Source organism: the organism of the source record quoted next, unplaced genomic scaffold, assembly GCF_019419815.1.
Source record: "Pyrus x bretschneideri cultivar Hongxiangsu unplaced genomic scaffold, Pyrus_bretschneideri_v1 Contig5, whole genome shotgun sequence".
NCBI lineage: Eukaryota > Viridiplantae > Streptophyta > Magnoliopsida > Rosales > Rosaceae > Pyrus > Pyrus x bretschneideri.
The window spans coordinates 289,769-301,500 of NW_025999787.1; the positions used below are offsets into that span (position 1 = coordinate 289,769).

Genomic DNA, 11,732 nt, shown 5'->3' on the forward strand with positions numbered 1-11,732 from the left:
TGGAAAAAGAAAACAGGTTTTTTGTTTCTTTTAAGAAGAGATTGCCGTTCGTGCTGCCGCGTGTTTTTATCTCTTATAATAATTTAGTTGCTAGTCGAACTGGACTCGCATTTTAAGTACGTGGTAGTCATTAATTATGGATCAACAAAAACATATGGCAACAAACTAACATTTCTCTTTTTAGATCAGTGAGACTGCATTGTAGATAAATGTCATTTATTTTTATGTTGCAAGTATTTCTCGTAAATCATAACATTTCCATAATGTAAGCATCAAACTCAAATATATAAAGATTATGTATATAGTGGGAAGACTTTGTAAGACTTCTATGCCTAATGCAAAACACTCATACAAGATGTCATTTATTTTCATGTTGAAAGTCATGCTTAAAGTGAGACCACAGAAAACTTATCCAAACCTAACAAGAGGAAACACAAATGGTTGGGATGGTTGTACCCAATAGGCCATAGGCCATTGCTTCCTCGTTGAGAAAGCCTTTATTTATTCGTCCTTTCTTTAGGGCTATGAGTACTTAATCTTTACTCGTTCAGATTTTGATAAGGAAATGTGGATGCAAGAAAGTGGTGCTAAATTATATAATGTTAAAACAACAAACACCGTTGGTTGTCAATTAGAGAGTGTGTCTAACTTGACTCTGTGTGTGGCTTGGCTGAGTTGAGTTGACTTGATTTTTGTATGTGTAAATTTTGCCTCCACCTCCACATGTACTAAACATAATATATACTATCTCATTCACAAACCCTAAACATTTTTTATTCTTAATAAATTAAACTGAAGAAAAATCAACATTGCAATTTCATACTTGGGTTCAAATATAAAGATTGATTTTTTCAGTCAACCAAATTGCATCGAGTTGAATTATGAGATTGAAAGGACCCTAATAACACCCTCGACCATGGCTGCATGTATATTCACTAATTTTTTGCAAGCATACATTTTGAATGCCGATATTTGAAACAAACGATTTGGATCATGAAATTTTGCTATGGAATGAGCTCAAATGAGCAGGTAGTGCCATATTATTAACTAGCTCAAAAATATTTGTAATGAGACACATCTTCCACATATACTTAATTTGAACCGATTCAATGGTGTATAAAGAGCCTACACTACATAATCACATTTGTGATCAAATAAATAAACAAATTATTATAATCGAAATCCCATTTTGCTTCTCCATTGTATGAACTTTTCTATACATTTTGGTATAAAGAATTAATTAAACTGTGTAATTAACAGTAAAGTAACTTAAACCCAACTGTTTCCTTGATTTTCTGGGCTTCATCATCATCGATTTTTTCACCACCAGCATCATCATCATCCATCATCACCATCATCATCATCACCATCACCATGATCATCATCATCATCATCATTATCATCATCATCTCTTAGACTATCTGAACAAGACAAATGACCAGAACGCTATCAAAATAGTAACCCCAGTAGCAATGCAGATCATGTCCAAAGCCTTCTCTCTCCTCTCCTTTATCTCTCTCCTCTCTCTCTTCATCTCCAAGTACTCATCGAATCTCGCCTTCCCGTTTACCTCCTTCCTCCTCTTCCCTCCCTCGATCGCCCTCTGCAGAAGTAACAAACTCTCCCTCCCGTTCAAGTGATTCCCCTCCATTCCTTCCACCTTCATGCTCACCTCTCTCACGTGCAGCTCCCCTCCTTCGCTTCCCTTGCACATGACCACCATCCCGCACTGCACATACTCCCCCTTCTTCTCCGCCGCCAAAATCGTGGCGAAGCGCAGCTGTATCTCCCCCGTTAGCCAGTGCCGCTGCACCGTCACCGCCCTCCGGCTCGACAAGTTCGCCGCGCGTTTCCGGGCCCGGTCGATCAAGATCCAGCTCAGGCTCAAGTTGTCCTCCAAGTGCTCCAACGACTTCTGGTCTTCCCCGACATGTCGAATTGGTGTTGGGACGGTTTCCTTTTGGTCAAGTAAGTCAACTCGGAAGGGCGAGCAGAGGAACCACCCGGACTCGGTCTCGGACTCTTGAACTTTCGAGAAAATGACCTGGCCTTTGTAAAAAATATCGACGGCGGAGATTAACTCCGTGGTGGGACACGATGGGCTGAAATCGAATTGGGAGGGGGAGTAGTCGAGGAGCGGGAACGAGTCTGAGAAGAAGGAGCGGTGACCGGCAGGGAAAGTGGAAATGAGGTCGTCGACTCGAGGATCGGTTATTGAAGGCCACGTGGTGGTGTTGACGTCCCGCCAGAGTTTTTCTTCGGCGGAGCAGGCGTGTAATTCGGAGGAAGCGCAGGCGGCGGAGGCCAAGGTCTGGCCGTCGAGGCGGGTGAGGATGTGAGCCGTGATGATGTCGGGATGGACGGAGGAGATTGAAGCTCTGTCGCCATGATCGACGGCCGGTACAGAAATGCTCATTGTGAAAAGAAAAAAAAGAATAATTGTTGTGGTTTTAGTTTCTCTGGGTCTGATTGGATGCAGAGAAAATGCAGTGAAGGTTTTGAGGTTGTTTTTGTGTTGAGATGTGACAAGGAAGGGTGTGGAGGGCGGGTTTTATAGCGAGGACTGAGAGGGGAGTAAGCCAAAGCTGAATGGGTCAAACAACGGCTTTCAAGCTACAAGGTTTTTGAAGCTTAATTAATTAATTAATTAATTAGTTAAACAATAATTAAAGTAGTTGCAGTGAAGGAGCAGGCAAATCTCTCTTTGATTGGATATGTGTAATTGAACACAAGCGTGTTTCATATATTTCCTTTGGTTTTAAATAACGAAAAAAGAAGAATTGAACAATCTGTGTTCTCTTTGGTTTTTATTTAGGTTGGTTGTTTATTGTATTGTTTTTTGGTGGGAGTCGAGGAGTGTTTGGTTTCACGTATTCTTTTTGAGTTCTTTGGCAATTTTTATATATTATTTACATAGCCTGTTGTTTTCGGCTTTACCAGACCCCAACAGTAGTTGTGGGTATGTTCTAGTTTTGTGTTTGGTTTCAAGTACAAAAACTTATGTACGTATTTATTAGTCTTTGTTTTCCTTGGTTCACTTTAGGCTTGAGAAACGGTCCTCTTTGTAGTATATATGTCATACATGTTATCATAACGGGTCGTATTGTATTAAATTTAATATCTTAACGAGTTTTTGTTGTCTACAAAAATTACAAAACCTACGTGGCGCGCAGGCCGAGTAACTAATGAGCTAACTACGTCCTTCGGTTGAATGCGGGGCGTGCCAACTCGTCGGCCGAGCTCGGCCGAGGAGTAAAATGTGATGTCGCGTTGGGTGCGCTATCGACTTCTGTATCTTGCGATTGCGACCGAGGAAGGAACGCTCTCGGTCTCTGGGTTCTATAGCCTGAAGACGAGGCTACTAATTCTACGGAGTTCACAGGTCGTTGGATCCTGATTCGGTCACTGTGATTATATTCATAAGAGTATAAGCACGCCGAATCGAGACCAAACTATATGGGCACAGGTACTCGAATGTGATGTATGTCTTGATGGTAAACGTAGTTCGGCCGTCGGAATGCCGAACCCTGAAACTTACTTGCGAGTATCCAATCATAAACTCACTCGACGTCCAATACGCCGAGCAATGCAACTCGTAACACCCAACTATGCCGAAAAGGCTTAGTTAGATGACCTCCACCAACAAAGGTTCGAAAACCCTTCTCGGCCGAGACTTAGATAGATAATCGGTCGACCTCGACGCAGTGCTGTTTATCCAAACTGAAGGTGTTTCTCGGTCGGCTGATTCTGCGGCGGCAGTGCTGTTTATCCAAACTGAAGGTGCTCACCGGTTGCTTCCACAGTGCTGTTTATCCAAACTGAAGGTGTGTCGGCAGGAAAAGAAAAGGAATTCGGTCTAGTAGGGACGGGAGTGACATTACCCTTGTACGTATTACGTGTGTGCGCTGGAGGGTTTGCCGATCGATCAAGGCCGGATACGATTGCAGGCCTGTGGCCGCAATTCGGTCGAGTTTGCCCCCCATGAGTTGTGCTCCGGAGGCGATCTGGGCGAGTTCATCGGCATCGGTGTTGTGGATTCGTGAAATATGTTCAAACGTGATCCGTTCGAATGACTCGGCCAGGTAGGTAGCGACCATGTGATATGGCGCTAAAGTACAACTCATGCAACGAAAAATGCCGTTCAATTGGTTAATCACAAGTTCGGAATCACCAAGGACAAGAACACGGGAGGCCCGTAGATCGTGTAAAACGTGGAGACCGATAATGAGTGCTTCATATTCGGCCTGATTGTTCGTGCAGCTGAAATCCAACTTGAGAGAGAAATACCATCGGCAGTGGTTGGGCGACTGAATTGCGATGCCAACACCCGCCGAGGTCGAAGTACTGGACCCATCGAAATGCATAGTCCAATGGTTATCGCGTGTGGTGACTAGACCGATGTCAACAGTGCCCCCTTCCAAGCCATATGGGGAAGGGTGCTGGGCCAAGAAATCGGCGAGAGCCTGCCCCTTGACGGCTTTTTGGGGTACGTACTGCAGGCTGAATTCAGACAAGGCAAGTGTCCATTTCCCGATTCGGCCTTTAACAATAGGCCGAGTGAGCATGTAACGAATTACGTCTGTCTGGGCGATGACCTGCGTAACGGAGGGGAGCATGTAATGCCGAAGCTTGGACGCGGCAAAAAACAAAGCTAAGCAAAGTTTTTCGACCGGTGAATAATTGAGCTCTGGTGCATTCAGATTTCGGCTAAGATAAAAGATAGCCTGCTCACGTCCTACGGTATTGTCTTGCGCGAGGAGACAACCAATGGATTCGGCGGATGCCGAAATGTATAATTTAAGGGGTTTGTTTCGACAAGGTGGAACCAGCACGGGTGGGGTTGAAAGGGCCACCTTGATTTGCGTGAATGCACTCTGATGTTCTTCGCGCCAAACAAATTTATCGGTATCCTTAAGTTTAAGGAGAGTCGAGAATGCCTTCATTTTACCGGCCGAATTGGCGATGAAACGGCGGAGGAAGTTGATCTGCCCAAGTAACGACTGCAATTGTTTCTTTGTTGTAGGAGGAGGGGCGCTAATGATGGCGCGGGCTTTATTTGCGTCGACCTCGATGCCGCGATGGTGCACCAAAAACCCTAGGAAATTACCGGCCGAAACACCGAAAGCACACTTGGCTGGGTTCATCTTAAGATTATTCCTGCGCATGCGAAGGAACGCTTGCCGCAGGTCATCCAGGTGCGTTTGGCGGCGTTTCGACTTTACCACCACGTCGTCGATATAAACTTCGACGATGGTCCCGATTAAGTCGTGGAAGATCATGTTCATGGCTCGTTGATATGTGGCGCCGGCATTCTTGAGGCCGAATGGCATGACTACCCATTCGTAAGTACCGAGTGCCCCTGGGCAACGGAACGCCGTTTTGTGGACGTCGGCTTCGGCGATGAAAATCTGGTTGTATCCCGCATGGCCGTCCATGAAGGATAGCAGTTCATGATTAGCTGCGGCATCAATTAGCAAATCTGAGATGGGCATTGTATATTCGTCCTTGGGAGTCGCCAGATTTAGGTTACGGAAATCGGTGCAAATGCGGAGGGCACCGTTTTTCTTCAACACTGGGACGATATTGGCCAACCATTCGACGTACCGAGCGGTTCTAATAAATCCGGCCTTGAGAAGCCGAACCAATTCTTCCTTAATGCCGAGTTGTAACTCGGTCGAGAATCGGCGAGGGGGTTGTCGAAAAGGCTTACAGTTGTCTCTGATGCGTAGCTCATGTTCTACCAGGTTTCGGTCGAGGCCTGGCATTTCATGGTAACTCCACGCGAAACAATCTTTAAATTCCTGGAGTAACTTTCGGAGTTCGACCTTCGTGGCCGGTGGAAGTAACGCGCTGATAAACAATATGCGAGGATCATCGGTTGTGCCGACGTTAACTTCTTCTAATGGGTCCTTGACTTGAGGCCGATGGTCCTCGAGTTCGGCCGGGGCAGCTCGAACTTTATCAAGAGACAAAACAGGGCCGTCATCTGCTTCGGCCAAAAATTCAATTAAATTGATTCCGGAATGTGGTTGCTTGGTAATGGCGTACCAATGGGCCGGCAGACGTTCCATTGTTGACGAAACCGCGGCCTGACGCTGTTCTTGTTTGGTGTGCTCAATCATCGGCATTGGGGACCAAATCTGCCAAGCCAAGTCTCGCCGAATCCTGTTGGACAGTCTCGGCGCCGACCTCAATCACTTTCTGCACTGAAATTCGCGTCGGCCGCCCATCCTCGTTAAGACCTTGGAGGGTGATGTAGCCGACGTGATCGTCATAATAGCGAGCCTGAATCATGTTGGTCTCAAATGGTTGATTATCGGCTGGATGGATGGTAACCGATTTGCCATCCCAGAAGATGAGAACTTGGTACAGTGATGAAGGAATGCAACTGGTTTGGTGGATCCAGTCTCGACCAAGTAAGGCGTTATAATCGGTCTTGGAATCAATTATGAAGAATGCCGTCATGTGTTGGCGACCGGCAATGCTAACCTCCAATGGTAACACTCCTTTGGTCTGAGACTTGTCACCAATGAAGCTGCTCATAGTGATCCCTGACGGAATGAGTTCATTATCCGAACGGCGCAAAGCCTTCATGACAGATATTGGCATAATGTTGACTGTGGCCCCACAGTCGACAAACACTTTGGAAATAGGGAATCCTTCGATGTGAGCCGTGATGTACAACGGCTTCAGGTGTTGGAGATTAACCGAAGGGGAGCGAGGAAATAGCTCGGCCAAAGCCGCCTTAAGGTTGTCCGTGCTTCGGGTTTCTCGGTCGTCATCGTTTGCGATGAAATCGACTTGTGTTGCCTCCTCGGCGACCACATCCCCATCCAAGAAATTCGACTGGGGTGTACTTGGTTGGAATTCGGCTGGTAACACGTGGACCATAATGATCTCCATTTGTTCGAGGACCGAATGACCCATTGGATCGTGGTCATCGTCTTCTGCCGAACTAGCCACAGTATCAGCAGGCGGAACATCCTCGATCAAGCTTTCAAGTGCCTCGGTAAGAGCCGGTATCCGAGACGTGGGAACCGAGTCGAATGTGGTGTGGCTATTTTCCTCGACCATGTTGACTGTCGAAGATTTATGTTGGTCCTTTGTTATACGGGCTCGTTCTTCATAGGCAATGCGGGCGTTCCTAGTGTCGAGATATGTATCCAACCTTGCTATTCGTTTTTCTTCGTCGGCCGTGAGGCCGAAAAGTGATACCGCCGAGAAAACTTCGAAATGATAGCGCAAATGCTGAAGGTCATCGAGCGAGAAAGGTAATTCGGCGGTGTCGATATCTGTATAAGGATCAACATCAAAACCAAGTACCCGAGCTTCCCGTATATGCTGGAACCTTGCCTTAATTGCTGGGTCGGAGGTTTTCTGAATGATTTGCTCGGCATCAGGGCAAGTGAGAGCTAGGTCGAGGGCTTCCTGACACTCCTTGGGTAGTCCGTACAAGTCATTGGCGGAGTATTTCTTATGAAACTCTCGCATGTATTCCAAGGATTCACCGAGGAATGGGGGATGTAAGTTGCGCCGTACTTTGATAAACGGTTCGCGCGGTGGTGACGGGGAAATCTTCCTTTCGGCCTCTTGCGTGAAGTGTTCTAGCCGAGCTCTAGTTTCCCCAGGCCGGAGCAGGATTTTGATACGTTTCTCAGCATCCTCAATGGTGGTTTCAAAACCGGCAGCGGCTACTTGCTTCCCTTCGGCCAATTCGGTCATGATAGTCGGGGTTGGCCGTTCACTTATGCTTTCCGCGGCCTTCTTTGGTTGCCACTGGTTGGCAGTGCTGGCCTGCGCTTCTCGTCGCCGAGCCATGCAATCAATCCGTTGACGGCGACGTTTTTGGGATTTAGACAGTGCTGTATATAAACCAGTCGGGGAGTTGTAACTGTACCAGCGTTGATCCGATGTTCTGGGTGGTTTGAAGGTTTTGCGATCGGCTGACGAGCTGGAACTGTTGGTATTGTGCGAGTAGTAATCCTCATTATAGAAAGGCACGTCGAAATCAAGACGCCGCCTGACTGAGGCCTGGTCTTTCGGCCGTACTTGTGGGCCGAGTCGATCGAACACTTGACGTCGCGGACCAACTTCCTTTGGTGCTGTGGTAGGGGCCGTGGGTGTTGTTGAAAATGTCTTCTTCCCAGGTTCAATCGGTGTTTTACAATGGTCACATAAAACCTTTGATTCATGAGTTTCGTCGGAACTCGACCCCGTCATAGGCTCATCGGCGAGGGGCCTCGATTGTTCCGTGGGTGGTGCATTCGAAAATATATCCAGTTTTAGCCTTGTTTGACCATTCTGTTTACGGATATGCTGCACCGGGATGTATTCGGCCTTCCCTTTGTTTTTAGGAAGATGAGCATCCACCATACCAATTGTTGTTGAAGGGAAGGGATTGACGTCGACCGCCATCTGCTTTTCCGGAAATTTCAACTTACCTTTCTCGATCCAACTTTGGATTGTATCCCGGAACACGACACAATTATTTGTTGCATGCTTATTAGAATTATGGTACTTGCAGTATATCTTTCCTTTCAATTCATCGGCCTTAGGGATAATATGTCCCGGCCGAAGCTTGATGATCTTTGCCGCCAATAATTGGTCAAAAATTGCATCGGCCTTGGTGATGTCGAAAGTGTATACTTTTGAAGATTTACTTATGTCCTCGGCGGCCGAATAGGCTTTGGTGTCTTTGCCGTGTACTTGAGCCAAAGCCTTACAGACGTATGGTTTGTCTATTACTATCTCGGCTGCATCCACACTGACGTACTGAGGGTCCCCGCTTTCGGCCGAGGCATAGCTAACCGTGGGGTTCTTATACAATGTTCCCCGTGATGGTGACTTCGATATCTTTTCTTCTCGGAGCAGATAATCATACTGTTCGACGTGTTGAGCAAGTTCGTACATATCGCGAATGTTTGCCCCCAGGAACTTCTTTTTGTACTCCACGTCTAATCCGTTGAGAGCAATCCTGACGAATTCTACTTCGGGGAGTGGTACTCGGCACCAATTCCTGGCCGACTTGAACCTTGTTAAGTACTCCATTGAAGATTCGTCGGATGCTTGAGCCATCCTGGCCAAAGATGACACGGACATCTCCATCCCTGGCCGATAGAATTGTTCATGGAACTTTTCGACCAACTCCTCCCAACTCTGCACAGAATTGGGTGGAAGATTAATGTACCAGGCGAAAGCTGATCCTGTCAATGAAAAATTAAACAGACGTAGTTTGTAGAAGTCGCTATTAACGTCTCCACACTGCGCCGTGAACCGAGCCACATGTTCTAATGAGGACAAAGATGATTCCCCGGCGAAGAGGCTGAAATCAGGGATCTTAAATCCTCGTGGGTATTCAAACTTTTCTACGTAAGCCGGGTATGGATGAATGAATTTTGGAAACTTCGGCCCCTTCTTCAGGGCCGAATCAATCATTCTCTGGACCTCGGTCATGTTCACGGAAGCGGCTTCTTCTCCCTGGCTTAGTCCCTCGGATCTATTTCCTGGTCCTCCTCTTTCTAAGGTGACCGGTTGCGGTCGAACGGACGCTCTCTCGGCTGGTATGGGCACGTTCGTCGAGAGCTGCCGAGGTTGGCCGACCTGGCCATCTTCGAAGGCTTTACTAACTAATATTTCAAGCATTCTGGTCTGTGTATCGTTGTTACTTCGTATTGCTTCTAGCAAATCATTCATCTTTTGACCAATCGACTGCTCGACCTGACGATACTGCTCATCAAGTCGTCTCCGAAGAAACGACCTAGTTGGTGGATCAGAGCCTTCTCCACCATCGTCGTCGCAGTCTTCCACTATCCCCTCCACAAATATGGGCGTCGTTTGATTCGGGATCGCCGCGTTGTGAGGTTGCCCGCCGAGACAGATCTCATTCTCTCGGCGTGTCACACTTGTAGCCTCAGGTGGCAAAGCAATGACCGGATTTTTTGCTGGGTGCGAATCCTGCCCAATGCCTTGCACTGGTAAGTCAGCTGTTGACTTTCCCATGTTTGTTTTCTTCTTGGTAGACCGTGTCTCTACGGTCATGAACTCCGAAGGTTTAGCACAATGGTCCCACTGGGCGTGCCAAAATGTTGTCTACAAAAATTACAAAACCTACGTGGCGCGCAGGTCGAGTAACTAATGAGCTAACTACGTCCTTCGGTTGAATGCGGGGCGTGCCAACTCGTCGGCCGAGCTCGGCCGAGGAGTAAAATGTGATGTCGCGTTGGGTGCGCTATCGACTTCTGTATCTTGCGATTGCGACCGAGGAAGGAACGCTCTCGGTCTCTGGGTTCTATAGCCTGAAGACGAGGCTACTAATTCTACGGAGTTCACAAGTCGTTGGATCCTGATTCGGTCACTGTGATTATATTCGTAAGAGTATAAGCACGCCGAATCGAGACCAAACTATATGGGCACAGGTACTCGAATGTGATGTATGTCTTGATGGTAAACGTAGTTCGGCCGTCGGAATGCCGAACCCTGAAACTTACTTGCGAGTATCCAATCATAAACTCACTCGACGTCCAATACGCCGAGCAATGCAACTCGTAACACCCAACTATGCCGAAAAGGCTTAGTTAGATGACCTCCACCAACAAAGGTTCGAAAACCCTTCTCGGCCGAGACTTAGATAGATAATCGGTCGACCTTGACGCAGTGCTGTTTATCCAAACTGAAGGTGTTTCTCGGTCGGCTGATTCTGCGGCGGCAGTGCTGTTTATCCAAACTGAAGGTGCTCACCGGTTGCTTCCACAGTGCTGTTTATCCAAACTGAAGGTGTGTCGGCAGGAAAAGAAAAGGAAAAAATCTCAAGGTGTTTGAGAGGTTTCGCGCAGGGCAATTGTATGCTGATTGTGTGTCCCTTTCTATTGCGTAATTTCTTGTATTTATAGCACTTCGCTCCTTGATTCCCATTCTGATTTGGATTGGGAGTCCTTGTCTCATCTCACCTTTAACTCAAACAATCCTAGTCCTACTGGGATTCTGAATTCTCCTCCTTTTGAGGCTTTATCCCTTGCTGGTCGAGAATCCTGGTCGCATCAGGATTTCCTCGACCTTTCCTCATTTATCTGGACTACTTAAGATAGGATCTGGCCGACCCTACCAGCTAGTCCGAGTCTCATTATTTGGCCCATAGCATGTGTTATTACCTTGGGCCGAGCACATCCTGCTGCTCGGCCCAATCATAATATTTTGGGCCCAAACAGTTTTTAACATGTGATCCAATAACGACTTAATTCATTAATAGGTCATGTATGTTTAACGGGTCATGCAAGAAATTATCAATACTATATTTAACAGTTTTTACAACGAAGAACATTTGGTTGCGCAAAGAAAATTTCGTCCCATAGATATTAAAGCGACGAAATCTTCGTCGCACAAAGGTCGTGAAAAAACACCCTGCGACGAAATTATGAACTTCATCACACAACAAACGGCCGCGCGATGAAATGAGGTTTCGTTGCAATCAATGTATTGGAACGAAGCCCTTGGTCGCAGGAAGAATAAGGGTAACGGGGTACTCATTGGGACAAGATGACAGTGTTAGTAAAGACATTGCGCGACGAATAGTTTCGTCCAGTAAACATTCATGCAACGAAAAAGAATTAATTTTAACATTATTAAATTGTTGAACTTTTGTCGTATAAATGATTAAAGTTTTTGTTGAGTGTAATCTAGTGCAAAGAAGATTTTCGTCATGCAAAATTATATCTTTTTATTTTTTTGGTTCTGGT

General features: G+C 46.5%; 1 protein-coding gene across 1 annotated transcript; it reads right to left on the minus strand.

Annotated features, from left to right (window-relative positions):
- Window positions 1–1,086: 1,086 nt before the first annotated feature.
- Window positions 1,087–2,542, minus strand: LOC103966376 (F-box protein At2g27310-like). The gene has a single exon (XM_009379534.3). The coding sequence runs from the start codon at window positions 2,414–2,416 to the stop codon at window positions 1,418–1,420; it is 999 nt and encodes a 332-aa protein (XP_009377809.2). The 5' UTR covers window positions 2,417–2,542; the 3' UTR covers window positions 1,087–1,417.
- Window positions 2,543–11,732: the final 9,190 nt, after the last annotated feature.

Excerpts from the sequence above, each read along its gene's own strand:
- LOC103966376 (XM_009379534.3), bottom strand. The coding sequence starts at position 2,416 with ATGAGCATTTCTGTACCGGCCGTCGATCATGGCGACAGAGCTTCAATC.